The 27,884-nt window shown below is 40.6% G+C and overlaps 2 protein-coding genes across 5 annotated transcripts in view; both read left to right on the top strand.

Moving 5' to 3' along the window:
* LOC140318372 (protein phosphatase 3 catalytic subunit alpha-like) overlaps nt 1-18,266 on the top strand; it is a 37,294-nt gene extending 19,028 nt beyond the window's left edge. For 2 of the 3 annotated variants that reach the window (XM_072396165.1, XM_072396166.1), the window contains exons 4-14: nt 964-1,075; nt 3,539-3,684; nt 5,843-5,982; nt 7,146-7,223; nt 8,522-8,616; nt 8,879-9,004; nt 10,578-10,655; nt 10,747-10,831; nt 11,083-11,180; nt 12,230-12,277; nt 15,870-18,266. In XM_072396165.1, the coding sequence (XP_072252266.1) occupies nt 964-1,075; nt 3,539-3,684; nt 5,843-5,982; nt 7,146-7,223; nt 8,522-8,616; nt 8,879-9,004; nt 10,578-10,655; nt 10,747-10,831; nt 11,083-11,180; nt 12,230-12,277; nt 15,870-16,048 (1,185 nt within the window). In that variant the 3' untranslated portion in view covers nt 16,049-18,266. The remainder of the gene's footprint in view (nt 1-963; nt 1,076-3,538; nt 3,685-5,842; nt 5,983-7,145; nt 7,224-8,521; nt 8,617-8,878; nt 9,005-10,577; nt 10,656-10,746; nt 10,832-11,082; nt 11,181-12,229; nt 12,278-15,869) is intronic. The other variant, XM_072396167.1, reaches the window with a different exon arrangement.
* Nucleotides 18,267-21,654: 3,388 nt separating this feature from the next.
* Nucleotides 21,655-27,684, top strand: sting1 (stimulator of interferon response cGAMP interactor 1). Of its 2 annotated transcripts, none has more exons than XM_072396490.1 (6): nt 21,655-21,907; nt 22,287-22,461; nt 24,092-24,200; nt 24,349-24,593; nt 26,785-26,971; nt 27,350-27,684. In XM_072396490.1, exons 1-6 carry the CDS (start codon nt 21,684-21,686, stop codon nt 27,613-27,615), a joined length of 1,206 nt encoding a protein of 401 aa, XP_072252591.1. In that variant the 5' UTR covers nt 21,655-21,683; the 3' UTR covers nt 27,616-27,684. The 2 variants fall into 2 exon arrangements, with proteins under 2 accessions (XP_072252591.1, XP_072252590.1); XM_072396489.1 differs by having other exon boundaries at nt 26,782-26,971.
* The last annotated feature ends 200 nt before the right edge of the window (nt 27,685-27,884 follow it).

Here is a 27,884-nt window from a genome sequence, read left to right as displayed (position 1 = left end):
GTGATGCAATTTATCAGCTCTCATTAACTGTTCCTATTATGTACAATAGTGTATAACGTGCTGCTAACTGAACCATGAAAAGAAGTTAGGTGGAGATAGTCCAGTTTTGACATTTGAGTAATCAAAACAGATGCGATTCTTTGAATGACTTTGGCAGAATTGCACAAAAGATCAGCAGTGTCACTCGATAGCTTATTGAGAAACCTTGGCTTGTGGACATGGAGCAGAGGGAGCAATATTTAGGCCACCCTCCTTACATTTTTCAAGGACACATAAGCACGGTGCTTCATGCAGAGCAGGAATGATATGAACAACTCCTCTGAGTTGTTTTAAGTGTTAAGAGTGAAAACAGGTTGGGTGATGAAGATATCATACTCAGCCACAGCAGTTTTCAATTAATGTTCACCTGTTAAACTTAATGAACTCAGTCTGATTCATGTCAATATGCTGTTTGTGTCTATCTTTAGACCCGCATAAAGATCAGTTTGCCTCCAGCTTCTTTAAATACGTAAGCTAGTTGCTCAGTCAGAAGAGGAAGTCCTTGTAACAGCTCCATTGTGATTTTGTATTGAGTTTTTCATTTCTCTGCGTAATAACCATCAGCAATTATGTCGAGGGAGAGGTGTTTTCACTGCTCTTTCCCTCTAAATGGAAATGAAACAGTGGAAGTTTGCATATTTTGCGACTACTTACAGCGATTACACTGTCAATGAGACACATTTTAGCGAAAGCTTTAGAAAAGGCTTAGCTTAGTTTGGCTTAGCTTAGCTTAGCATGACGACTGAAAGCAGGCGACAATTGCTATATTAGTTTTCACAAGGCAGTATTATTTAGAGTCAGTATTTTGTATCCACAATGCCAAAGATGTTTTATTTTTTTCTTATGAAAGTTTAATGTTTTAAATGTCAAGTTGCTGAAGTCTAATCTATTTCTTGTGTTTTCTTGTCCCTGATGAACATTTAGTGTGTGTTGTACCTATGGTCACTGAAAATCCTCTACCCAAAGACACTCTTTCTTCTACGGGGAAACCATGAATGTAGACATCTGACGGAATATTTCACCTTCAAACAAGAATGTAAGTTGTGTCTTTTTCCCCTCCTAAAATCACAGTTCTTTCTGTCTGTTAGTGGTTCACGTCACATTTTGTTCTGCACCAGCCCTCGCATCCGTTTGCTTCAATCCTACTCTCTTTGCTCACATATACTGCATAAATACAGGAGAATCCCGAGCAGAAACATGTGAATGAGAGCAACCTTATTTGGTTGCATTGATATTAATAGCAGCTTTACTGTTTTTACAAAATGACACAACAAGATGGAACTTTGGAGCATGTACAGTCTACATGTCATATCTTGGTCTATTTGAGTAGAGTTAAGCATATATTTGCAGGGGGAACCCACAACTGCATTATCTGGGTGTCTTAGTCTGGCTTTGAGAATTTTGGTTTTGAATGTTTTTCATGTATTTCAAAAGTCCGGTTTTGGTCGGACTAGTTGAATAATGAATTTTTTTCCTCTGTCATGTAAACATGCCTACTGCCTTACTACAACACATAGCAGTGTGCCAAACACAGTGGTTAATACTGTAAAATTGCATTTCTTCTCCAAAGTGATGACTGTAACACACCAAAACATAGCCAAGAAGCTTTCATGACTAAGTCTGATCAAAAAGCGATAAAGAAGAAAAAATGTAAAATCAAAGTGTAATGTGTTCTGTTACAGGGTCAGAGGAGTCACACTTAGGTCTTACGGATTTGTACTCTACGTACTGAAAAATGCCTCAAAAAGGGTTAGCCAGTGCGTTGAAATGTGACAAAAAGAAGCTCCTGACCAGGCATTAATATGGGATGAGTTGGGAGAAATGAGACTGTACTTCACTGTATTTACCTGCTTTACTTACATACTTTGACTCATAATCAATGTTTTTTTTTTTTCTGTGGCCCTACAAAATGTAGTTAGCCAAATAAATGGCAAATGAAGATATTTATATCCATCCCCCACACTTTTGCGCTTGCTCTTTTGGTTTTATTTAAGATAAACAGTTAGACTTTTCTCCGACATTTTGCATCCAGAATATCACTCTTCCTGCACACACTGGCAAGTAAATATGTGGAGAATTTTAATTAACTGAACAGTCAGTAGGTAAAGATTAAGGTTCTTTCTATCAGCTAAACAATTCATTCACTGTTTGTTTCATTATTATGTAAGTATTTTCATTAGGCTACCATCTCTTCCTCCTCCCCACCATCTTCCCTCTTCTTCCTTTCCTGCTCCCGGCAGTTTGTATCCTTCCTCCTTTCCCACACTGACATCTATTTCTCTCCCTCCATCAATCCTCAGTCTTTTCCTCCCTCCCCCAGTGTCTCTCTGTGTGTATCTGACTCCTCCGCCAATGAGTTTCCGCATCCTGTCCGAGAGTGGGTGATTAGCAGCAAATTAATTTGGCCCTTAATGATTGGCTCAGGGACTTACTCCTCTGTGTCTGATTGGCCAAGGGACAAGGAAGCTAATTTCCCCTGGTGCTCATGGCGAATAGTGGTTGCCCTCAATTACCATCTGCTGTGTGTTTTTTTTGAGCGTGTATGACAAGTGTGTGCAAGTGCGTGTACTGTGACTTCATGCATGTGCAAGTGTCTTCATAAATGTTTGAGTGTGTGGAAGGAGCTGACAACTGGTAGACTGGCAGTAATGAGCTCTTGCTCTACACAAGGCAGATGGAGACGTTGACAAACACACTCCTCTCGGTCGCATACACAAAGACACACACACACATATAAAAATGCTGGCTACTGTATGCTGGTGCCCTGTCGTTTTCTTGTCCTCGCACTCTCCCTTTTCCTCACCCCATCTCTCTTTCCTCGTCCTTCATCATCTCCTCTCCTTCCACTCTTGACCTCTCCTCCTTGTCCTGTCTCCTTCCATCAATCTCTCTCTTTCTCTGTATGAAATTGTCTTTCCTCTTTCCTCCGCCCCTTCCTCCCTGTTCACTCGCGTCTAAAATCCACCGTTGTCTTTTTCCATCTCTCTTCTTCTTTCTCTTTGCAGCAACAGAAATCGTGTGATGTAGTTTTCTGTCAAACATATTGTTACGGCCTTGTGTGAAAAGCACTTCAAAAGATGCTGCTTCAAGCTCATATTTGGGTCATTTTTTCAATCGACAAATTTGAATTCTTGCCTCCATTTCTTGCCTGTAGTAATATGAATTGTAGTGTAACATGGAGAGCTGTCTTTGCACCCCCCCAACCCCCATTCAAATATATTCTCATTAGTCAATATCCAAGTGAACGAAATTATGTTTACAAGCCTGTTTGAAGCCTTTAGATGTCTGAGTTCTTCAGATGTGTCCGTGTAAAAGCTGCATGTGTGAGTGCTCTCTGCATTCCTTGTTTCAGTGTGTTTGTATGATATGTGCACATCACAGAGACAGAGACTGACTGTACTTTTGCAGGGATGGTGGTTGTTGAAAGCATGTCAAAACACACTCAGGCACTTCTTTTCTCCTCCGTCTTGAAATACCTCTCCACTGCTCTGACCTCCAGGTAAGATCAAGTACTCAGAACAGGTGTATGACTCCTGCATGGAGGCGTTTGACTGCCTGCCCCTGGCAGCCCTGATGAACCAGCAGTTCCTGTGTGTCCATGGGGGGCTTTCACCAGAAATCCACACATTGGACGACATCAAGAAGGTATGTGTGTACAATTTCAGTATTTATCAAACTGACTTGGAAATATAACATGCAGTATCTGTGAATATGGCTGAGTGGAAAGTGGAATTGGACTGTTTTGGGAAACCTTTCAAATTGAATTGTTTTTGTGTGCTCATTTTGATGATTACCTTCGGAAAATTGCAATGATATTCTGCTGCTTTTGGAAGAATTCTTTGACACACCATGACTTGAAACATGCAAAACTTTGCCAGCATTCAAATGAAGACTTGTTCAGAAAGAATTGTTAAAGGGTTTTCTTTAATATTTCAAAACAGAGACATCTTTTTCACCAATCAGTTTCATTTCTCAAAAACATTGTGCTTTCTTGGACATATGTGCGTTTTTTTGTATTTTGACAATGTAGATTACATTCAGAGACAGACGATAAGGCTTCTAAAGTGTTCTTAGCCATTTTTTTTAAATGAAAAATTGGCTTGACCATCTGCCCAGTAGGCATGCTCAGTAATCTATTCATATTTTCTGCTACCTTTAAATCAGAGACTTGCTGTATTAAGTTGCATTAATTCATTTCCAGTGTATTTAGATGTACAAAAAACAGTTAAGTTTGGCGTTCACTGAGACTTTGGGCTCTTAGGAACCAGGAGAACTCAGCTAATCCCCAAGTGAACATGGTTGTAAAATCAGAAATTTAAAAAAGAAAGAACATGAACGCAGAAGAAATTACATTTAAAGAATAGGGAAAAAGAAGAATGATGTAAGAGGCTGGGCACAGATATGAAGGACCTACTATGATGTGAAGTGCAACATATAGTCATTGTTAGTTTTTTTTGGCTGTATGAGCTCTTTAACCAAAACACTTGCAGAGGATGGGAGATGTTCTTCAGGAGTTTTGACAACTTTCTGGTTTTATATGTAGATTGCCCAATTCCACCCTCAGGTGTCTGCCTTTTTCAGTAAGTTATTTTAATCTTTAAGCGTAATGCTCCCTCAGGCTTCTGGTCCACCGTGTAGAAAACGGCTGACTTGTAAAACATCCACATCAAGGTGACACATACAGTTTGTAGATGAGCCAGAGTCACCGCAGGAAAAAATGTCCAACCCCTGCCATTTTGTAGGGAGCTTCCAGGTTTGGTCCAGCTCAGTTTGCTCACAGGTATTTCTACTCCTGTACCCGTCATCCTCTCCAACACCTGTATCTCCAGGAGGAAGGTGAGGATCTCTTTAAGTCCACAACTACCTTTTTTTTTTTTTTTAACCGATGTTGAGCTGCCAGTGGTTCAGCTCATGCCAGCCAAAGCTTAGCTTCTGTCACATTCTCCTCCTATCAGAGGCACGTCTCTGTCGTACTTGAAGTCCAAAGTGTAAAATATAAATAGAAATTGGGAAAGGCAGTCTATGTGTGAGTTTTTTGGGTAGAACACAAACGCAACAACTAAATTGTGTAAAAATACAGTGTTTATACCATTCCCTCACAATTACCCAAAGCTTGTTTCTAGATTTTTGTTTGTCGGTTGTTTTTATAATCGCCTTCGAAGGCGTAAAATGAAGGTTCTACATTCTGTCTGCCTGTTATGCTGTTTCACTCAGCCCCACTTGGTACTGCTTTTTATGTTCATCTGTACAAATGTGAGCAATAAAAACAAGCAAATTAATGTGACACGATTGACCCATTAAAAACACACCTACAAGCAGCCATGAACGTACGGTGACTGTTGTGTATGCTCTATGGCACCACCGAATGATAAAAACGCATGAGACTCAACCAGTGGCAGAAACCTTGGGTGAATGTATACAGTTCACAGCACCTCAGAATACAAAGACACACACATGAACACGCGCTTCCTCATCTAATGGCAGCGTTTCCATGGTGAATCTGCTGGTGTGACATCTTCTCCCTCCTGTGTGGTGAGGGTTACCATGGAGATGCTCTGCTCTGACAGTATGCGTTTGTGTGTGTTTGCGCGCGTGTGTGTTCTCTGCCTTCTTTCCCATCTGATTTATACTGTATGTGATTATGGGTTTGTTTGTGGTTTATGTGGCTGAAAAAGGTGTGTATTGCGTCTAAATGTACCTCATTTTTCTGCGTACTTTTGTGTGGGTTTTTGCATTTGTGTGAGCATTTGCGTTTCCATAAGCCTGTGTTTCTGTTGGTCCGTGTGTTTGTTGTATGTCCTAGTTGGACCGGTTCAAGGAGCCCCCGGCGTTTGGACCCATGTGCGACCTGCTGTGGGCCGACCCCCTGGAAGACTTTGGCAATGAGAAGACCCAGGAATACTTTGGGCACAATACAGTCAGAGGATGCTCATATTTCTACAGGTATGGGAAGCCAAAGTTACTCCTCATAATATTTTATGCAATAAAAATAACCAATAGAAGAATATCCACCTGAATGGAAACATAGTCAGGAGGTCTTGGAGCATCTCTATGCTTATGAAGCTCAGATATATGAGCTAACCTGATATTCAAACAAAAATCTTTAAAGTTAGAAGCTGAAACAGACATTTCTCTGGACTCAGACAATGTGTTTCGTTGGTTTGTGCACAATGTGGGTGCCTGGTGTTGGTGAGATGTGGAGCTCAGCTACAAACCAGGAATCTAATAAGTTTTAGGTGGACTTAAGGCTGTTGGGATTTTGGGATATTGGTGATGAGAGGACAGAAAGAGAGATACTATCTGTACAGTTACACCACATCCAATATTCACTAACAATGACTGGGATGTGTCCCAGAGACAGAAAATCTTGGCCAGTTCACACAAAAAACACACACCGAGCGTGCAAGCAAACACATAAACACAACACATCCACAAACACATCCACACAGTTCCGTTTCAGCTTGAAAAGATATCCCACAATCCCCTGGGGAGACTGCACGGTTCTGTTGCTATGACTACTGGCTACTCCTGCCAGATATGGAGTGATATTAAGATACAGTGAGAGAACGAGGGACATCATCATAGGAGGAGGGTGATGATGGTGGTGGTGGTGTTAGAGGAGAAGATGAAAGATGGAAATGAAAAAAATGAAAATGAAGGAATGTAGAAACGATGAGCAGCGGTTGAGAAACAGATGGAGAGTCGATGCAGTCGTAACTGCATTCCTCATGTTTGAAAGTTGGTGTTATGACAGGTTCTCTGTGGCGAACATGCTGATTTTCTATGTTTAGGAGACACAGCATCAATCGACCAACTAGTGTGCACTCAGCCCCCACAGCACTGAGGCAGTGTAAGCCTTGCTCATGCCTGTCCAACCTCACGGATGCCCCCTGCTGGTCTCTGTCAGACACTGCATTAGAAAATAAGAGGCCTGCTAATCACCCATTGCTTCATGTTAAATACTTCCATCTTTTTTCATAGTTTACAGCAGCGATGTGATATTATGTTACCTGATTCTCAAGAAAAGTGGCTTTTATTGGCACTCTTTTTGATATTCCTCCCCCAATATATTTCCTCTGCTGCTCTCATTCTCGTTGTCCTTCCAGTTATCCGGCAGTGTGCGAGTTCTTACAGACCAATAACCTGCTGTCAATCATCAGAGCGCATGAAGCACAGGATGCTGGGTAAGTTGTCTCTGTTCAGTCCTCTTAACTTAAACGGGAGCAGCGTTTAATTTAATTGCGTACCTTGACAGTTCATGTTCTGAGTTATTTCTTTGTCAAGGAATGGCACATAACAGAAAAAAAGGTTCCACAATTTTCCCCCACTGTCGTCCTTAACCTGTGTCTGTAGCATTTGTCTGTGCAGCACTTGTCTGGCTGAAAGCTATGACAGCTAAAACAAAATTTAGGGTAACTGCCCATCCTCTTGCAAAGACCTTTGTAAGGTTTGCGGTACAAATAAAACAGTTAGGGGAGAACACAATTTTTTGACCCACAAATCCATCCCTGGCATCTATTATCTCAGTGAAAATCTAATGCAGCAATTAAGGCAGGACTACTCCGAGTGTGTGTGTGTCAGCACCGTGGTGTTGTGTGAGCTGTTTGGTGAAGCCATTAAGAGCATTTAGTCTGTCGTGCAGACCAGTTGTCTGGGTTCAAGGGTCATGTGCACTCGCCAAAGGATGGTCAAAAGAAACTGTTTTAGTGGGTCATTCTTCTGTGCCTTGACACAGTAGCTAATGCATTAATGAGGCGTTCATTCAAAAATGCTGACACCTCTTTTTGCATAGTCAGGAAAAGTGACAGTAGCAGCGCAGAAACTAAACTGAGGCTTCAGTCTGAAGAGTGTCAGATTATACTCCCTGCTGTCACAATGCATACTAAAAAAAGCCTGTAATTGGATGCATAATGTCGTCTCACAATATAATTCACTAAAACAAATGCAGGACCTGATTGCAGACTGAAGTTAAATATGTAAATCAGCTCCAGGAACAACTTAGAAAATGAACAAATAGTCATCAAGTTTTGTGAAAACATTGTTTTTTGCTGGCTTTTTGCTGCTGTCATCCTTTAATTTTTTGCATTTAGCTTTACACTGGTTCCTACAGAGATAGCATCATCAGTAAAAAATATGAAAGTCATTTTGAAATGATTAGAAAGCCATAAAAAAGTGAAAATCTTGACCTCTGATTGAGCTCATTAAATCACCCTGCAACAATCCACACATAGAGGCTTTGTGTTAATCACAACCAGATTTGATTTAAAAAAAAAAAAAAAACAAGCGTTTCTCTCAAACACAGGGGGCTTTCAGTAAGTAACCTGTTCAACAGCTCATTTTTTCACACCTCATCAGTCTAGCCTTGAACCGGTCCCCGTCTGGTTTGAGAAACCTCTGTAGCAAATCCTCAGTTTTCATCTACAGTGTGGTGTCTCATTTGAATACATGTAACGTAGGATGTTCGTTTGCTTCTCTTTTACAGCTACCGCATGTATAGGAAGAGTCAGACTACAGGTTTTCCCTCCCTCATCACCATCTTCTCTGCTCCTAACTACCTGGATGTCTATAACAACAAAGGTTTGACATGCAGAAACACACAAAAATATTCTATATACTCATAATGAGCTGAGACGTTAATGCTGCGGTTCAGTTATTTTACACCAAACAGTATGTTATTCCTAATCATTTAGCATGTACTTTTATATAACATAACAAAACAATCTTCTTCTTTTTTTAATTTTCAGGTAATATTGCCAACTATTTGAACAAATGTTAAAATAGTAATAATTCCTGCTTGTGTGTTTGTTTGCATGTGTTGTGTGTGTGTGTGTGTGTGTAGCTGCGGTGTTAAAGTATGAGAACAATGTGATGAACATCCGTCAGTTCAACTGCTCTCCACACCCCTACTGGCTGCCCAACTTCATGGACGTCTTCACGTGGTCGCTGCCTTTCGTGGGAGAAAAGGGTACCACACCCAACCTGCACATTAAAATCAAAACATTGTACTCTGTGATGACATTATTTTGCAAAAATGGAACACAAATACTACTTCAAATTTGAGACACATGTCAGCTCGAGATTCTTGAATTTAACAAAATTTCTACAATTTCAGATAATAACGACTTTCTTAGGTATGCTAGTTTATTACTTTTGACTGGAACACAAACGTTAGCCCACGCAATGGAATTGCAAATGAGCTGCCACCTATTTTTCAATCAGGAAAATCTTGTTTGTTTCAGAGCCTCCATGTGAGATGTTATAGTCAATAAACAGGTGTGCCTGTAGAGAAAAGTGAGCTGTGCCCATTCTTGCTGGAACAAACGCAGCACTTGCTTTGAAGATTAGCTTGTGGACCCGGGTCAATGCCGATCAGGGCCGAAGTTGAAAAATATTGAAGATTAACTGGATGCGGGACTGAATATGGATCAAACCCTTTCCCTCTGCACTCAAAAGCCAGATTTTAGCAGGTGTTTGCCACATGTGGGAAACACCTTTTTTTCGACCAGTCTAAAAACAGTTTTGTACACTTGAATTAACATCAAACTGTTTTAAAAAGGTGTCACTGTTTTTGGATACGTAAAAGTTAGGAGCAGTATCGGATCCACTAAGGTGGGTCATGTTCAAGTACTCCTGCTCACAAACATAAAAACTGGATCAACCACATCGCCTCCTTGACAGAAGTCATCACAGAACACAAAAATTCTTGGCTTTGTCTTTGTTCTGTCATGTTATTTCAGCACCGTTCTAACTGGACAAAAGTACTGAATTTGCATTGAGAAACACATGAATTAACAATGCCTAAAGTTTAGCATGTAATGGTACGTGCTAACACCGTCCAAAGTAATTTAGTATTTTTCCTAATGAAATATTCTGTGACCTTTTCTGAGTAGACAGCCAACCTGACTTGTTCTACAGGGCTGTAATAATGGGTCTGCTGTGAAATAGATCTACTCAGTTTTATTATGAACTTGTCACTGATGTCACTGTCAGTATTTCAACAAAGCAACTGACAAAACAGCAGCTCAAGTCACGTGGTTGCTGGAAGGTTGCTGAAGGGTTTTCCAACTTTTCCAGTTCACATGTCGAAGTTTCTTTGGGAAAGATTCTCCAAATCACTTTGGATCAAAACATATGCTAAATGAATGGAACATAGAAGGACAAATGTGTTTAATGAAAACAAAGAAGCTTTTTCACATAACCTAAGTTCATTTCTCAGTTTATGTTTTCATTGTTCTACTACACGTTCTAAAAGGTGTTTAAATGCCACAGTTATATGACATTAAATAGGCTGAAAACTGGTGTGAAAGAGTTTATCCAGATTTGTTCTTCTTTGTTACCATTATTAATTTACATTTCTGTGTGGTAACAACTCTGCAGCCCAGATATTGAAATGTTAGCTGTGGCGCCACGTCTACACCCACTTCTCTTATTTGAATCTGGTATTTTTGTTTGATTTGACAAATTTCAAGTATTGTGTAACAGCTAATTGTGTTCTAAAGTATAAAGTGTGTGTCTTTGTGTCGGTTTCTCTGTGACAGTTACTGAGATGCTGGTCAATGTTCTGAGTATCTGCTCTGACGACGAACTCATGAACGATGGAGACGAGATCTATGACGGTAAGAAACGCTCGCCAGCTGATTCCACCATGGTTCGATAATAGAATGAACACATGTCGATAATCAGAGGGTTTTTGAACATTTCTTGCAGCCAGCGCAGCAGCAGCAAGGAAAGAAGTGATCAAAAACAAGATCCGTGCCATCGGGAAGATGGCCAAAATGTTCTCTGTTCTACGGTGGGTCAAGTTCTAGTTTAGTTTGAATCTATGCATGCGTATGTATAAATGCTTTTTCTTTTTCATCTTTTTTCTTTTTTACACCAGATCATAACTTTTAAAAATTGCATTTCAGGTTCTTTGTTTTTTTGCCTGTTTGCAGGTGCAGATTGTGAGGAAGTGTGTAATTCTCTGAATTTCTCTCCCTTCCCCCTTTTTGTATCCACACACATCTGTCCTCCACACCCCCGCTGTGTCTTCCTGTTTCACAGGGAGGAGAGTGAGAACGTCTTGACCCTGAAGGGACTGACTCCTACAGGCATGCTGCCCAGCGGAGTGCTGTCCGGGGGCAAGCAGACCCTGCAGAGCGGTGAGTGCGTCACACACCCGCACACAAACGCAGTCTACCCTGAACGCACCTTCGGAAACAGAAATGTTAAAGAAAAAAAGAGAAAAACACAAGAACACATGGACGGTTTGAATATCTGCCTTGGATCATCCTCCAGTTCCTTCCTGCCCTCTCTCCTCTTCTTCTGCTGTTTTTCTCCTCTCATCCGTCCGCCTCACTGACTCACTCACTCTCTCCACCTCACCTCACCAGTGTAGAGGATACTAACAGCCTGCTGGTTGTGTCTGTGAGTGTGAGAGTGTATGAGAGAGTCAGAAAATGACAATGAGTAGGTTTCAGTATTATAAAAACTTCCAGACAAAAGTGAGAGGACTTGGGAGTGCGTGTGTGAGAGAGAGCTAACACAAGCTGCTGCTAACACCAGATGCCCTCTGAAGCTGCCATGAACTCAGTAATGCTCCGAGGGCGTCACACGTTTAAAGCCTGAAACATGCCCCCCCCTCCGAGTCTGACACTTTGTTGTAGTTTATTCAAACTACAACATGGTAAAAAAAAAAAATTGGATTTTAGCTTATTCTGCCTTTGATTCCTAGTGGGTAGCTGAAACCAAAATCAAAGGCTCTCAGCTGGACTTGAATTGGATACAGTGAGGTTTACGTGCTTAGTTTTTAGACCAGCCTCCTTTCATGTTTTTGGGAGGTTGTTCTGATATATGTACATATAGTTACCTAAAGATCAGTCTTCAACCTTTTTCATTTTTAATCTTCTTTCTTTGTAGGTTTATTTGTTTTTCGTTTTATCTTTTTGGAACCCAACTATTGGATAAACTTTTTTTTCTTTTTGCCATAATGTTTGACAACATTTAACGGGGGGCTGTGGCCACTCCTACACTCCTTCTTTGCATTCTCAGGCAAAGATATTAACGCATATCCACACAGAAGCATGTTTCAGCCTTCACCTCGTTTTCCTTCCCCTCCTCCTTTCTTTGTACTTCATCTTCTCTCTTGGACTCTGTCTTCTTCTCTCTCTTCCTGTCCTCCTTTCTCTCTCCTCTTTTGCTCATCCTTCAGCTACCATTGAGGCCATAGAAGCTATCGAGACAGTTAAGGATGATGAAGGTAAAGTCAGTCTCATTTCATTGTGTGTGTGTGTGTGTGTGCGTGTGTGTGTGTGGCATGGCTGCACTTTCAGCCACCATGCTCATGAGGTCATAGATTTTCTTTACCCACGATGCACTGAGCTCTTCTAACCACATCAGCGCTCAAATCAAAGCCTAAATCAGCAGCATACTGAGGCCACCACTCGCACAAACATAAGCAAACTTTTGTCTTTCCTCCTCCTAGGAAACACGCCTGTACACACACAAATCTTCATTTACATCCTATTCAGATGCAACACACATCCAGAGTTGTATTTCCTTACCATGCACACACACACATACATAGAAGAAGAGCGGGGCTGTGGGTGGGAGTGGGTGTGGTGAAGGGGGACAGGGTTAATCAAACGTTTTACTATAGACTGCATTGTGTTACAGTCTTTTCTTTATGTTTTGTGTAAGTGCTGTAGCTCTGTTGTCAATGAACATGCAATCAATCTGTTTCTCTACAAGCTACAGCAGAACAAGGGTCACCTGCAGCAGTGACTTGAAATTGATGTGCTGAGGGAACATTTGTATTCATTTTACAAACCAATCCTTACCAACATATGTGGCAAAAAACTCAGCCTCTCAGAGAGCTTTCGGTCTCCTTCAGCAAATGGTCACAAGGTTGAAGTATAGAACTTAAGTCTGGCAATGACATGGGATCATGACGTCCGATCAGTGCTTATGCCATGTGATATCACACGAGAAGTTTGCTGAAGAAGCCCAGTGAATGTGTCTGAAATGTCTCTGAAAAGTTGATGTTGGGTTTGGAATTGAATGCTAAATACATGTGTTCACAAATATTAGCAGCGATTCCCAGACTTCAGACCTGTACATACATGCTGTGTGAATACATTTAATCAGAATGGCAGTTTGAACAGAAGCCAATACAGGTCTGTCAGGTTCTTCTGTACAACTGAACAGATTGTTGTCATGTTCGTTTGTATTTAATATATATAGTATACCCTGTGTACACAGACCTAGTCATTTGTCTGCACGCTTTAGTAAACTGTATTGCTGTGTGTTCACTGCTGTTTTTGGCTTACCTACAGTGCAATCCATAATTTGTTCAATCCAAATGAATTATGGGTATTCCTCGTCTTATCTTTTTGCTGTTATGTAATAGGATTTGTAGGTGGTGTAAGATGTTCACTGTGCGATACAGTGGCATAGTGTTTCTGTGAATAACTGCCGAATAAACGTGACAGTCACTGTTGTTCAAAAGTGGTGCTGGGCTCTCCAGACAGACCTCCTCGTTGGTCTGGGGGAATTTATCAACCACAGAAACCACCCTTAAGCTGATTTTACAGCTTCCAGTCATATACTTCTTGTTTTAGTGAAATTGGTTTTATGACATCATTAAAAGAAGTGCTTGTTCATCTTTTGGTTAATTTTGAATATAATTTAAAAGGGCACTCCAGTGATTTAGCACAGCAACTGCATACAATTTCAAGACCTTTCGTTTAATATATTATGAATCGTTTTGCATATGCAAACAATTTGCAGTTACAAGGCCTAAAATACACAAAGAAAGGGAGTTAATGATTCCCACAGAAGATTCTATTCCTGAATGCTTTCCAATGCTCTTCTTGCAAAGGCTTCTTTTGCAGTGCAGGCTTAGCCTCTGTTACTTGTCTACATCACCATGAAACTAATTTGCACAGTGGCTTCCTATTGGTCAGTTTGGCACATCCCAGACAAAACATTTATAACATACAACAAAAGGGGATTTCCTTAAACTGTGTCCTGCACAGTCTGTTAGATCACAGTTTCTAATAAGCATGACTTTCTGAGATGATTAGGCTGCCCAACTGCAGAGAGTGAGCTGCCAACTGCAGACAGATTAAATCAGTCTTAACTCTTTTAGTACATGCGTTGCTGCTTTCAGTTTCAGAGCCTCCATGTGACACATTATAATCAGTAAACCAAATTTCTCTAAAGAAAAGTCAGTCGTACCCACTTTTGCTGCCCAGAGCGCAGCACTCTCATTGTGTGTGTTTTGTATTTATTGGAGTGTTGATTGGAGCCTGAGCTGATGAATACCTAAGACTACCGTAGAGCTGTCTGACGCAGAACTGAATAGAGATGGAATTATTTCCCATCGCATTCAAATGCCAAATATTTGCAGATTTTTTGATCGGTGGAAAAAGAACTGGCTTTTTTGACCAGTCAAAATGGACTGGGCCTATGACCAAACATCTGACAAAAAAAACTATATTAACTAAATAAAACTATATTAAATTGCATGAAATGTAACTTGTATGTGCTGCACTGGTTAGGATTTAGCTGCCTTACATTATGCCTAAATAGTAAATATCTCCCACTCCTTTCCACCAAAATGACTTTTATTTTCCCCCTTTTCTATCCGGGAAAAAAAAAATCAAATCAATCCAAAAAAGATAATCAGATAGCTGATATTCTATTTCACAAGGACTTGCAATACTCTTGACTGAGTCATCATTATCAGTTACAGGACTTCCCGTAAAACCACACACAGTACAGGGTGAGTCAATTAGTGAGCTTCACAGATATATAAAATCCAGATTGATTCATTGCGGATAGAAGCAGCCCTGCTGTGTTTCCTGTCTAACAGCTTATGGTGTAGATATGAGTCTTTACTGTGCAATGACCTATAAAAATGAGTCTTACCTCATCACCTCATCTATGCAAATAAGAGTATTTCACAAAATTCTCATCCATTATTTAAATATTTGCTGTCGTAAAGACCAAGCTTCAACCAGCCAATACTAAACCGTATGTGAGAAATCAGTGGAGTGTCCCTTCAAGTGCAGTAGCATGTTATTCATTGAATTCACACAGGAAGAACAAAACTGAGCTTGATCACAAATATATCAAATTTGATAGGACCAACGTACCCATGAGCCCATTGGATGGATAAAAACCTGAAATTTTGTCTTTACATTTGAATTCTTATGTGCAGGTTGCAAAATGTTATCAAAAAAGTGGTTTCTTTTGAACAATCACTTGACTCTCAGAATTCTCAAGGAATATGTTTTAAGGACTTAAGAATTACCGCTTCTGTGCAGCCGTGCTTCGTATTCTGTGTCTCCCTTCGGCTTATCTATTCTCAGACTACTGATCTAGGATCTATGGCCGAGTCATATTGACTGTCCCACCTATTGTGAGCCCAGGTCAAACTAATCCTAGCTCAGCATTCAGACAACAGATGAGCACCTGGTGATGTATTTGGATTTTGTTGTTAGAACTGTGTAGATGGGATTATACGACCAAACTTTGTTTATTCAAACCCAAAATGAGCCTCAGCTAAAGGGGGCAGAATCAGGATCACAATGATCTGCAATCCCTAACTGCTTCTCTCAAATGAAAGGTAAATTAAACCAGAATGAATGATTTGGAAAAAGGCCTTCACATATTACAAACCGATAAAAAGGTGATTCAGTCTCTTTTAGTGCTCTGAATATTACCCACAGAGCCCTGAAGGGTTTGAATACACAAGATTCTACTAAATGTATTGTTAAATATTCATTCTGCGTGTGTGTGTGTGTGTTCGTGTCTGCGTGTACGCGTGTGTGCGCATGTCTCTGCAGCCATCCGTGGCTTCTCCCCACAGCATCGGATCAGCAGTTTCGAGGAGGCCAAAGGTCTGGACCGGATCAACGAGCGGATGCCACCCCGACGTGACGCCGTCAATAGTGTGGGCCTGTCGATGGGCCGCATGAACATGGGAGAGCCCAATGGCACCGACAGTAACAGCAATATACAGTGATGGGACATAACACTCCCACATGCCCAGACACATACCTGCAGTTACAACAATGATACGGTACCATATTTATAGATACGTGTACATAGGCATATATACACAAGAGAAATGCATCACATATAAACACAGTGTTTCATACACTTAAAAGGCTACAGAAATAACATTTACATACAGTCACACACAGACACACCGTTACCTAGCCCCCTTCCCATTGCCCTCAGCTGTTATTTAAAGGCATGAGTGTTCCTGGACTTTACCACCAAAGGCCGAGTTTCTTTACTGAACTGATCGGCCCTATTCTTGAGAACTACAACTCCTATGTACCTGCACAACAGGAAAGAAACTCCTAAAACACAACCCATGCCGAAGAAAAAGAGCTGCTGTTCATCGTGTGAGTCGGAGATCACCACTAAGTTCAGAGTGTCGGCGTGACATTCCTGTGTGGGTGGTGTGTGCTTTTGGGGCGGGATGGACGGGGTGAAGCGTAGGGCCGAAAGCATTTAAGGTACCGGGTGCGTGTACTTCTTTCTCCTGTTTGTATCCCAACACAGGGAGTGGGAATTAAACTTAGGTTGGTTTTTAAAGAGTTGTTGATATGCCTGCATGTAGCGTGCGTGCACATGCTTCAAGTGTCTGTGCGGTTATATTTGAAAAAGTGTTTTTGTTTGCTACCACAAGCAGTCGGGCAATTTTTTGATGCGTGGTGTGGTGGTGTATGAGTCGGCAAGAAATGTGGGAGATGATCCCAGGTGCAGTCTAATCTGAGCTCTCGCTGTCCTTTTCCTCTGCGGAGGAGATTCCCTTTTGCTTTTGTAGCACTACACTACACACATTCTCCACCTGAAGCCAAGTGGAGGACCCAACCCCAGCTGTCAACTCAAGTTCCTGGCCAGTCAGCTCTTGGGAAAGGCTTGAAACTGTGCCTGGATCATAAGTGAGGACCCCCCCCCCCCTCTTCCCACACACACACCTGTTGCGTGTAAATAGGATACATAGAGAGGTTTTATTGCACATCTGATACATACGATCACAGGATGCAAGATGCAGTATAGCAAAAGTAGGATGCTTTATTCAATGTGAGGGAGTTCAAATGTGAAGTCATGCTCTTCATTGTCTTTCGACATCCTCTTTCCTTCCCACGTTGCTGTCTGCTACCAAAAAAAAGCAGCAATGGCCGGGAGTCTCTGGCCTAAAAAGCAGCAAATGATATTTCACAGAGGAAACTGACTCTTCTGGTGAAGGCAGCAGCCAAGACAACAAGAAGAAGTCAGAAGAAAAAGGTCTTTGTAAAGCATTTATATTAACGCATCAGTGCATGCAAAGTTAAGTTCTTTGATAATAATGTGAAGATTATATTTGTGCTCTGTGTTTCACTATGGTAGGAATTTTTTTCTTCTTGTTTTTCTGGCTAATATAAATGAACTGAGGTATAATGAATCCTTTATTTTGTACATAATGTTGATTTAATTTATTTTTTCTATTCATTTTGTCTTCTCTTATTTTGTTGATTTTCATCTCTTTTTTTTTTCACCACCCGTGTTTTTTCGGTTACTTTCGACGCTGTACAGAATGACAAGTACGCTTCTATTCAAAGTGTCAAGTCCACGTTCTCTCCTCTCTTCTTTGTCGATGTACAGGAGTTGTTTTTAAATGATAAATATGAATTACGATAAAGCAAATATTAAAACTAGCATTGATGAATGACCATACTATATACAAAGGCACAGGCATTCAGGCAGCCAAAAGCATGATTGCATGGTTAAAATTTGCGCTGTTCGAAGCAAAAAGCAGCAGACACATTTTAACAAGCCAGTGTGTCGCCGTCACAATTTAAAGGAAAAATGTGTATTCTCTCTGATCATAATTCTTAACGATTCCTCTTGTTATTTGATGATATTTATGATTCTATGATTATTATGATTCTATTTGTTATGAACATTATTCTTAATATTTAAGCTCTCTCTTTCTGCTGGTCGCTCTTCATGTTGCGTTGCTCCTTGGTTGATCTTGTGCTTCTTTGGGAAAGGTGAACCCCCTGGGAGACCCTGTGCCATAGAAATTGTGCCACGGCTCTTTCTATCTTTCTTTACCTTTCTTTCTTTCTCTCTCTCTCTCTCTCTCTCTGCTCTCTCTGTTTGACTCCCCAGTCACTAACACTGTAAGCATGCCCCATGGGACGATCCACTTTTTTTACTCTTGAATAAAATATGCATGAACCTTTGGTATGGATACTGAGCCTTTATTTCCTTACCACTGAATATGGACACCCACACACACTCAGTCACACACACAAATTGCCATACAAAGGATTAATTCTGATCCACAACTGACTGGACTGGTTATACAACTGCTAAATCTGGGTGTTGGTGTTGAACGGTTTTTAAATGATTACCACCATGAAAAATGTGCTCTTGTCAAGCTCAAACTAGATGTTACACATGAAAGAGTTCAATTACTTAAAAGAGTCCAGAGTAATTTCAGAAATTTGGGTGATTTCATGAAAATAAATTAATTTACAAAACGACTACACGTGAAATTCTCTTATGACTTCTTAAATTTCTCCCTTGATGGTCTCCAAACCACCTATGGATGGGTGGGAACTCACACAGTTACAGCAGCCAGTTGTGCTTTGACAGTAGAGACTGACAGACCCACTGCATGAAATAATTAAATCTCATTTCTCGTCTAGAGTTTCTTTGGAAGATTTCACGCATTTACCAGAAAAGTTAGGCGTGGAAGAAAGTGTGTTTAAGAGGAAAAGCGCTTTGCCAAAGTGAAAGTCAAAGACCAAAACAACAAATGCTTCACTGGAAACCACGAGAGGAAACATGAGATACCACGTGTGAGCATTTACCAAGAGTCAGTCATATTTGTCAGCTCAAATTCAAGATGAGTTGACATTCCCCATGATCTATTAAAAACGACTCTCTTTCAAGACTTGCAAATCAATCCCAAAAAGAGGAACACAGACTTTGTAAAAAGTGGAACAGGATTTATTCTAAGAATAAATCAACGAAAATTCCCACTTAGATGGCATAGTTTCTTGGTTGGTTGACAAAGGCTGAGCTGACCAGTTATAGTGCTGGTGGAGAGGGGTGTGTAACGAGTGGCAGAGCAGAAAGTATGAGACTTTGCATGGCTGGAAAGATGCCAGCAATACAGGAAGCAACACTACAGATAACGGGGGAACTGAATGTTGCAGTCAGGAGGAGGAGCATAGTACCACACCTTCAGCCAACTCATAAATGCCTACATACACACACATATAGGAAAATGGAATGGGGAAAAAGTTAGAAGACTGGCTATGTACTTGTTGGATCACTATTTTACTATATATACATATATATATATATATATACTGTTTCCTCCCTATAGACCTATGGAGTCCTTGGCTGGGGGGAGATGTTCCAAAGGCTGTGTCTATTTCCTTGTGCTTTACCTTATTTTCTTAGCTTTACTGTATCATCTATCTGCCGATGATTTGCTTTCACTTCAAGATCAAAATTAATCAGAGTGGGATACAACATGAAACTGAAAGTGTTATGTCACAATAGGAAGAGACGGCTTGCTGAAAAGAGACAGAGGGAAATCGGCAGACAAAAGACATCTCTTTTATCTCTCTCTGAGAAAACACATCAGCCGAGGTGAGTTCCTGCATGCCCTTTTCTGTTTTGTAGTTTGAGAACATACTTTTGGTGGTGTTAGACAAAGGGATACTTAGCACATGGGACTTTTTGTTCCCATTCACTCTGGAATGTGAAATAATGAAAGACAGAGATCTGAGGTTCTTTAGGATGAAAGATTTGACCTCTATCTGACAACGTTATTGCAAATGCAGTTAAAACTGTCCTGTTTGTACATGTCACTGAATGTAAAATGAACATCTCTGTGACACGGTACTTTGTGATTAGGCTCTTTGAGTGGATTTTGGAAACCATTTGGAAATCATCATGTGTGATGCCTTGAAAGTGAATTAAATTTATTCATGTATGAATGACCTGTTTATACGTGTGCTAATATATTCAGCTATCCTGAAGTAACTTTATTCGATTGTGATTCATAGTCTTACCAGGGTGATTGTTTTTACTGCCTCTTCCGAGAGGAACAGAGTGACTCACTCATCACTGTACAACCTACAGTTGATTTAGGTCACCACTACGGTGTACATTTTAAGACATCCTCGGGATCAGTTTTCAGCGTCATACCTCAGATGAAAAGGTGTCACACTCGCACCAAAAGGCTTCATAAAAAAACTTTATAAACTTTATAAAAGCCGTTTTAAATGACAATGTTTGAGCTGAAGCCGTTTCATATGAGAACGTTTGAGCTGAAGCCGTTTCATATGAGAACGTTTGAGCTGAAGCCGTTCTAAATGACAACGTTTGAGCTGAAGCCGTTGAGTCTGACATTTGTTTTTCTGAGGCCGTTCATTGTGAAAAGTTTTTTTATGAAGCCTTTTGGTGCGAGTGTGACACCTTTTCATCTGAGGTATGATGCTGAATTGCCTGATCGTGAGGATGTCCTAAAATGTACACCGTACACCGCTCTCGCGTGAGTGCTGTGAACAGAGTTGTCATTTTTTTTAAAAAGCCAGAAAAATAGGTTAATATGTGTTCATGCTTCCACCAGTGGTGAAGTGCAGGGTCATCCTAGAAAATACCAGCTTCTAAATCACATGAGATTTGGGCCCCAAATTTTTGTACTGATGTTGATGTCAACTAGACCACAGTGTATAAATACTGTGTCAACCAAATATAGAAAAGTGCTCTTGCACGTCATTATTTATGACAGAACGTTGCTTAATAAAGAATGGGTCAGAAATCAAGAGTGTACCCACATCTCCAGGCGCCGATAAAACTGTGGTTTACCTCCAAATTTTGGATATTTTGTTCAGCTGTAACTTCAGAAGCTTTAACTTCAGAAGAGTTGTAGATCAGACTCGCCCAACAATTTACCACCTACTAAATGTAAAGTAACACTCACAGGAATTTCCAAGTCTTTCCAACTTGTGCAAGCCTACATCACTCTCCTCTTTGTATGGGTATTCTTTTTTAAATCATCGTTGTCACTGCACTCAACAGAACTACTCTGTAATTGTTGTTAATTCATCAGAATACTTTCTCGTCATTAAGAGTTTATGTTCGGTATCTTGTTACTTGCTACAGTTCCTGTAGGGTTAAACTTGGAACACAGACAAGTAGGAATGAGTTTGTTTGTTTTTCATTTTTGATAAAAGCTGGTTTGAAAACTCCTGATTGTTCCTAAGTACCACAAGACTATTATAAGCCTACTTCCTGTTAGTGAGATCACAGCACCTGCATGTCTATTAACAGATGAAAGAAAAGACGCTCAACAAGCAACTCATAAAAAGTAAAGACATCCTAGGCAGTTTGGATCATTTCTTCATGCTCCCTGACTATAACAAGCCAGAATTCTTTCTAATACATGCTCTAATGTGATGGTGGGGAAAAAAAGGTCTTTTGAGTTTTACAGAATTTTACAGAACGACATAATGTCTCACTTTACTGCAAGGACCCAGATAACCTGTCAGACTTCCTTAAAATGGCTTTGAGCAGTTTTCTGTGTGAAGTGGCCTGGCACACTGTGCTCCTGACCCCTGCTGACTGTCCCCTTACAGATGCAGTCTCTCCGAGATCAGGATGCTCTCATCCCTCAGCCTCGTGGGAATTTAACTACGGTGTGTGCTGTTGTGCTGGTTGTCGTAACAATAGGAAGCTTCGTGCTTATGTCCCCCCAGGGGTTATTTGGCTGTGTAGTAATGGCAATACTCACTGTGACACTTGGCCCTCTGCTGCATGGAGTCTGTCTGCTGACAGAGGAGACGGTGCACCATTCAAACAGGTGAGCGGCAAGGGTGTGGCCGTTGTTGTGTTTGTTACAATCAGATGGGATAATAAGGGAGTTGATAACAGCAGCCCACATCAGTTTGTTGAGGACAAAAGTAGGTCAATTTTTCTTTGCAGAAAACAGCTGTTTTAACTGAAAAAACATTTAAACAAATCCATAATTTGCAGAATATTTAGTAGCTAAATATTTCCTTCAATACTTGCTTGAGACCAAAAGTGGCCAGATGTCTACAGACAAACACTTTGATATACTGGAAAGTTACACATGCAGATTCCTTCATTGATGATAAAATGCTTTTGTCCACCATTAATCACATGGTGAAGTGATGATGGAAGGACCCACAGTCTCCTCCTGTTCTCTCTGTTTTTGTCAGGTATCATGGCCGAGCGCTCCTCAACATGCTGCCAGCCTGCGGTTTGTCGGGTACGAACCTGCTGATCCCTGGGCTGGCAGTCCTCCTGCTGTACCTGACAGAACACACAAACCAATATCAACTTATTTTCCTGGTTCCTGTTATTTACACAGTGTTTAAAAGGTTTGGAATCCTGGTGAGTTTCTGACTTGACACACAAGCACTGCGATTTCTGCCTTCCGTTTTGGGTTTCATGCTGACCGTTAAGTTCTCAGCTACAACACACAAATATACCAATAGCCTTTACAATTAGCATGGGGGCACTGACATTATCCATTGTCTCATGAAATGTGAGTGACATGCTTTGGTCAAAACAGAAATACAGTATCAACAATATCCCTTTTTAACCATGAATGTGAGGCTCTTTTAAAATGTCTCTCTTCTGGAAAGTGTGACCATTTTCCCAACAGATTCAAACTACCATGCAAATATAGATTTGAGCATAAATTTCACTCGCTTCCCATTGAAGAATGTTATTACCATTTGACGGAGCTCACCTACCAAACTAGAAAAAAGACTTTACTGTTCATTTCATTGTCAGAACCTGCTGCTCCGTTTATCATCTTACCGTTTATCACCAATCCTGTATTTTTTTACTCAGATTTTTCTTTTCTTCAAAGTCCCATCAAAATGGTATCTGCATATAAGAAATGTTAACCTTGAAAAGGGGAATACTCTACGGGCTATTGTCCCAGGTATAGAATACTTACATTTCTCTTTTCTGAAATTCAGCCTCAGCCAGCTGCCACTAATCCCAATTTTAGACACAATCTCAATAAACAAATAACAACCTGAGTTTCACTGCTGGTTCGTTCCTGTTTTATTGAGGTTTTAAAGGCTGATGTTAAAAACTGTTGCTTGTATGGGCTCTTTTACAACAATATTTTGTTTGTTATGATAATGGAGGAATTGCTCTTGTTACTGTAGATGCAGTTAGTTGCTTTTTTTCTTTTAATCTAAAGTGTGGTCTGGTTCTGGCCTGCTCAGTAGTCCGACTGCCATCTTCGCTCATCTACCTCCACTTGTATTACAGATAAAATTAATTACCAGAACGTCTAATATCTGCCTTGAAAGACTAGTCCCTGCTTAAGAGTTCTTCCTGAGACACAACAAATGCCTGACGGTTTGAACTGATAGGGCATTTCTGGTGTGTAAATAAAATAAAAACAGGTCTTCAGCAGCAAGAATGACCATTGTCCTCATGTTGTCAGACTTCTGAATGATTCTAAATGAAGCTCATGATTACCTTAGACTCCTTGGCATCATCCCATCCATCCATCCATTTTCTATACCCACTTAATCCGTCATTCGGGTCGGGGGGGGCTGGAGCCTATCCCAACAGTCTTTGGGCGAGAGGCGGGGTACACCCTGGACAGGGTGCCAGTCCATCACAGGGCCACACAGAGACAAACGAGACAAACAACCACACACAATCACACTCTCTTCTACGGACAATTTAGAAACACCAATTTACCTAACATGCATGTTTTTGGGCGGTGGGAGGAAGCCGGAGTACCCAGAGAGAACCTCCTTGGCATCATTATAGATGCCAATTCATCTTATTCTCGGGTGTTAGTCGTGTTTGTCCTTCACTTTTGCACTGAATTCAATCTAGAAATATATTTGTCCTACATAACAAAGGGCAGCTTTGGTGCGGGGACGCCCTTTTCTTTTCTCACACACCCTTTGGAAGATGTCAGTTGCCTCCTGAGCAGACTCGAAGGGTTGTGACATGCTTCTGCTTGTTTCCTGTGGTTGGTGTACAGTGTCCGTCGGAGGTGGAGGTGTCAGAAATCTGTGAATCGAGGAAGATGAACGTGGCCCATGGCCTGGCCTGGTCCTTCTACCTGGGCTACCTGAAACTGGTGCTGCCATGTCAGTAATATCAAAACGCAAAGCTGTTACATTTGCTATGCTCTGCATTCTGTTTTTCTATAAGGTTATGATAATGCACCATGTACTGAATTCTACTATTAGTAGAGATATGATCGAATAAATGAGCTTGCATGTGTTGCATGTGCAGGTTTGGAGGATTCCATCATAGCATTTTGTGCCACACATCAAGCCAGCAGTCCCCTCTGGGGTCGCAGTTCCAGGAAGCTCCTCATCCTCATCCCTCTTGATACCAACATCCCAGACAAGCTAGAGGAGGAGGATGACAACATCCATTTCTATGACAATCTTCCAAACATTGAGAAAAACAGGGCTGGAGTCCGAAATCGGGTCTACAAGCACAGTGTCTACAGAGTGCATGACGAGCATGGAAGGGTAAGTGAAGATGTAGATATTGATTTTAATGCAGGTGCATTTCTAAAATGATACTGTTACCAGTTACGCTTTTACATATAGGTACTTGGACTCTGCTACGCTTCAAAGTGAAAATATTCAGCTATTATTTAAAAAAGTAATCAGAGTACCTTCACTTTCGACCCGATTTGTAAAGACCACAGAGCAGTGATATCACAGAAAGCGAGAGTCAGGTAAAGTGACCGAGTCAAGGGATTGTTTTTGTTTTGCAGCAGTTCAATATAGCATGACAGCTTGCTCTATATTCTTTGTGTTTGATGCAGCAAATTCATCACTGATCATACTCAAAAGCAACTCCGTGATTTAGTTAAGGGAAACTTTTGCTCTTCAGTGTTCAGTTCAGTATTGTTTTGTACTTGGGCACAGTTTTCAAGGTTTAAAACTAGTAACAAATTACTAGAATACCTTGTTTTTTTTTTTTAAAAATGGTTTGAATCCTTTGTACTTTACACAAAATGAAGATTTTTGTTAAACTTACAACAGTAAAAAGGAACATCAAGCTCCCAACAAAAGCAAATCTTTGTAAAGTGATTTCAGACATGCTGAGCAGCTCTTCTGACAGGCAAAGCGTACACTTCACAGTAAACGTTCTTATCACTATGAGGGTGACTAGCTACATGGTGCAACGTAATTCTCTTTGACACTTAACTGCTTTTCTTTCAAAAAAAGGTTTCTATTTTCTTTAAAACAATAAAATGATTGGACGTTCTGTAGACTTTCTGTACCAGGAGTAATTGTCCCTGCATGCTGAGGGTCTTATGAACAATTAGAGCTGCTGATAAGATGCTAATGTAAAAGTGACTTGCAGTTTGAGAGAAATGACAAAGATCCGTCTCAGTGGCAGAGGATCTCTAAGGTGACATCCTCAAGCCTCTTTTTGCCTGGCCATCAAAAACCCGCAGGAACAACTTGGAATTTCACTTGAAATTTTTAAACATCTATAATTCTAACATTAAATATATTCTGTCTGTACTTGAAGTGTCTTCTTCAAGGAAATTTGAAATTCAGCAGCAGTGAAAGATGTCTTGTGTTCTCAGTGGGAAATTTTCTTCTAAATTGGAATTAGAAGATTTTCCCTTACTTTTTTAAAAAATTTGTTCCACTTGAGTGTGTTTTTGTGGATTAGAAAGTAAGATATCAAAAAAAGATATCAAAGCTGTATGCATGATGGATTTTTAAAGTTTGCAAAGACTCGCTTGCGATTTCTCACACTGTGTTTTGACCGATTTTCAAATGCCTGAATCTAACAAAGTCCCAGTAGACCAGAAGCCTAGTGGACCAAGCACATATCTGTCCTCATTAGCACTATGATGTTATACAACATTAATTAGCCTGTTTAAGCCACTAGACCTGTTCAATAATTTAGAGGAAATTTATAAATGTGATCCATCGTCTGTAAAACTGGTTGTAACTTGAAAAATAATTCCTCAATTTGGGATTTCTCTGTCATAGGGACTCACTTCTTAGCCGAAAATAAATAATAATGAAATATATACATAAATAGACAAATAAGTCATTTTAGAAGCAGTACATTGTTTCCCTTTCAGTATACATCTTTAAAATATTTTTACTTCATCATATTTCCCACCTTTTACATAACTACAATTAAAACTGATGTCTTTGTTGGTAAGTTTATTGATAATAACACTACATTGCCGTTAGTGTTGCTTTTTCATCATATTATCAGTACTCTAAAATGCAGTTCATCACCTCTTGCAGGCTTTTCCCCCTCTACAGCACAACATTAGTGACACCCTGTGGTTAAACCTGAGAATTCCTGAGGATACAAGTCATCAACGCACAATAACAGCACCATCTACCTGACAAACATCATAATCAGACATGTTTGAAAGTAGAGTACCACGAGCTTTTAAAGGATTATGTGTCCAGGAAATGTGTCTTCCTCTGGGAATCTGTTCTTCTTCATGTGTATGCTCTTGCATTGCTGATGTCATGGGACTTAAATCTGATAAAATAGCAACTTTGAGGGGACTTGACTTTGCTTTGGAGACAAAAAGCAGCTACTCAATTAATCAAGCATTAAACATGACTTAAGGTGTTAGATTAAGCCTCCAGGAGATTAACGTAAATCAGTGATAATGGAGGTGATGAAAACACAGCTGTGTGTGTGTGTGTACCTGTGTGTAAGCAGGTCCATGACTGTGTGGTGGAGTATGCGACGCCTCTGCTCACATTCTACAGGATGTCCCAGGAGAGAATGGCAGGTTTCGGGGAGCCTGAACGCAGACAGCAGGTCCTGCTCTTCTACAGGACCCTGCAGCACATCCTGGATCAGTCGCTGGAGTGTCGCAACCGCTACAAACTCATCCTGCTCAACGGTACAAAAACAGGCATTTATGCAGCTGTACACTTTGCACACACCTCACAGTATGACCCAGGCTGTTTTTAGGGGGATTTAACCTTTAAGCTCAACTGCTTACCCCCCATTGCATTAAATTAAAAAAAATAATAATTCTACACTGTGAATTTGAAATGAAGTATAAATGAAGTCGCAATAGTATCAGTTTTATGCAACATCTATGGCCTCTTGTCAGCATTTTTCTTCTGGATGATGGCAAGAAACCCAGTTTCACCAAAGAAAGGCTCCTCTGTGTTCTGGGATTAGAACTGTTTGAATAAACTTTTTGAAAGACGAGAGCTAAAAACACTGAGAATGATTAGAGGATGCTGACACACATTCTGTTTTCTTCTTCCAGATGAGCGCAAAGATGATCCTCATTTCCTGTCCAAAGCTATCCTGGGACACTTGGAGCAGCAGGAGAAAGAGGAGTTCAACCTCAACCCTCCTCCTTTTCAGGAGACGCAACAACCATTTCTGACTGCAACTGCTTTGCCTCCAAACGAAGAGTGGCACCGCCCAGAACTGATGAGCAGAGAGCCCACGCTCATGATCAGCCTGGAGCAACCTCAGCCTCTGCGGGAGCCTGTTGAGAACACCGACCACTACCTCAGAGGATATTAAGCACAAACACAGGCATGGAAACAGAGGACCACAACACTTTCTTCTTTAATACTATGTTTTTTGGATCTTCTTTTACTATGCACATTTAGAAACTTTAGCTTGTCTTTCTCTATACCTGATGGTTTGGTTAATGATAGCTCCCAGAGGGGCCGAGCAGTGCCTGACCACAGATAACAAGTTTGAACACTGAGAGGTTTACATACATGTGATACAGTCCTACACGGAGTTTAGAAAATCTGAAGAAAACAATTTGATTGCAAATTTGTATG

Source organism: Leuresthes tenuis, unplaced genomic scaffold (assembly GCF_036924035.1).
Source record: "Leuresthes tenuis unplaced genomic scaffold, fLeuTen1.0.hap1 SCAF_11, whole genome shotgun sequence".
NCBI lineage: Eukaryota > Metazoa > Chordata > Actinopteri > Atheriniformes > Atherinopsidae > Leuresthes > Leuresthes tenuis.
The sequence above is the reverse complement of the archived record's forward strand: the minus strand, read 5'-3'. Positions and strand labels throughout refer to the sequence as shown.

Coding starts and splice junctions, on each gene's coding strand:
- sting1 (XM_072396489.1), top strand. CDS start 21,684: ATGCAGTCTCTCCGAGATCAGGATGCTCTCATCCCTCAGCCTCGTGGG. Junction 21,908..22,286: donor ACGGTGCACCATTCAAACAG/GTGAGCGGCAAG, acceptor TGTTTTTGTCAG/GTATCATGGCCGAGCGCTCC. Junction 22,462..24,091: donor TTAAAAGGTTTGGAATCCTG/GTGAGTTTCTGA, acceptor GTTGGTGTACAG/TGTCCGTCGGAGGTGGAGGT.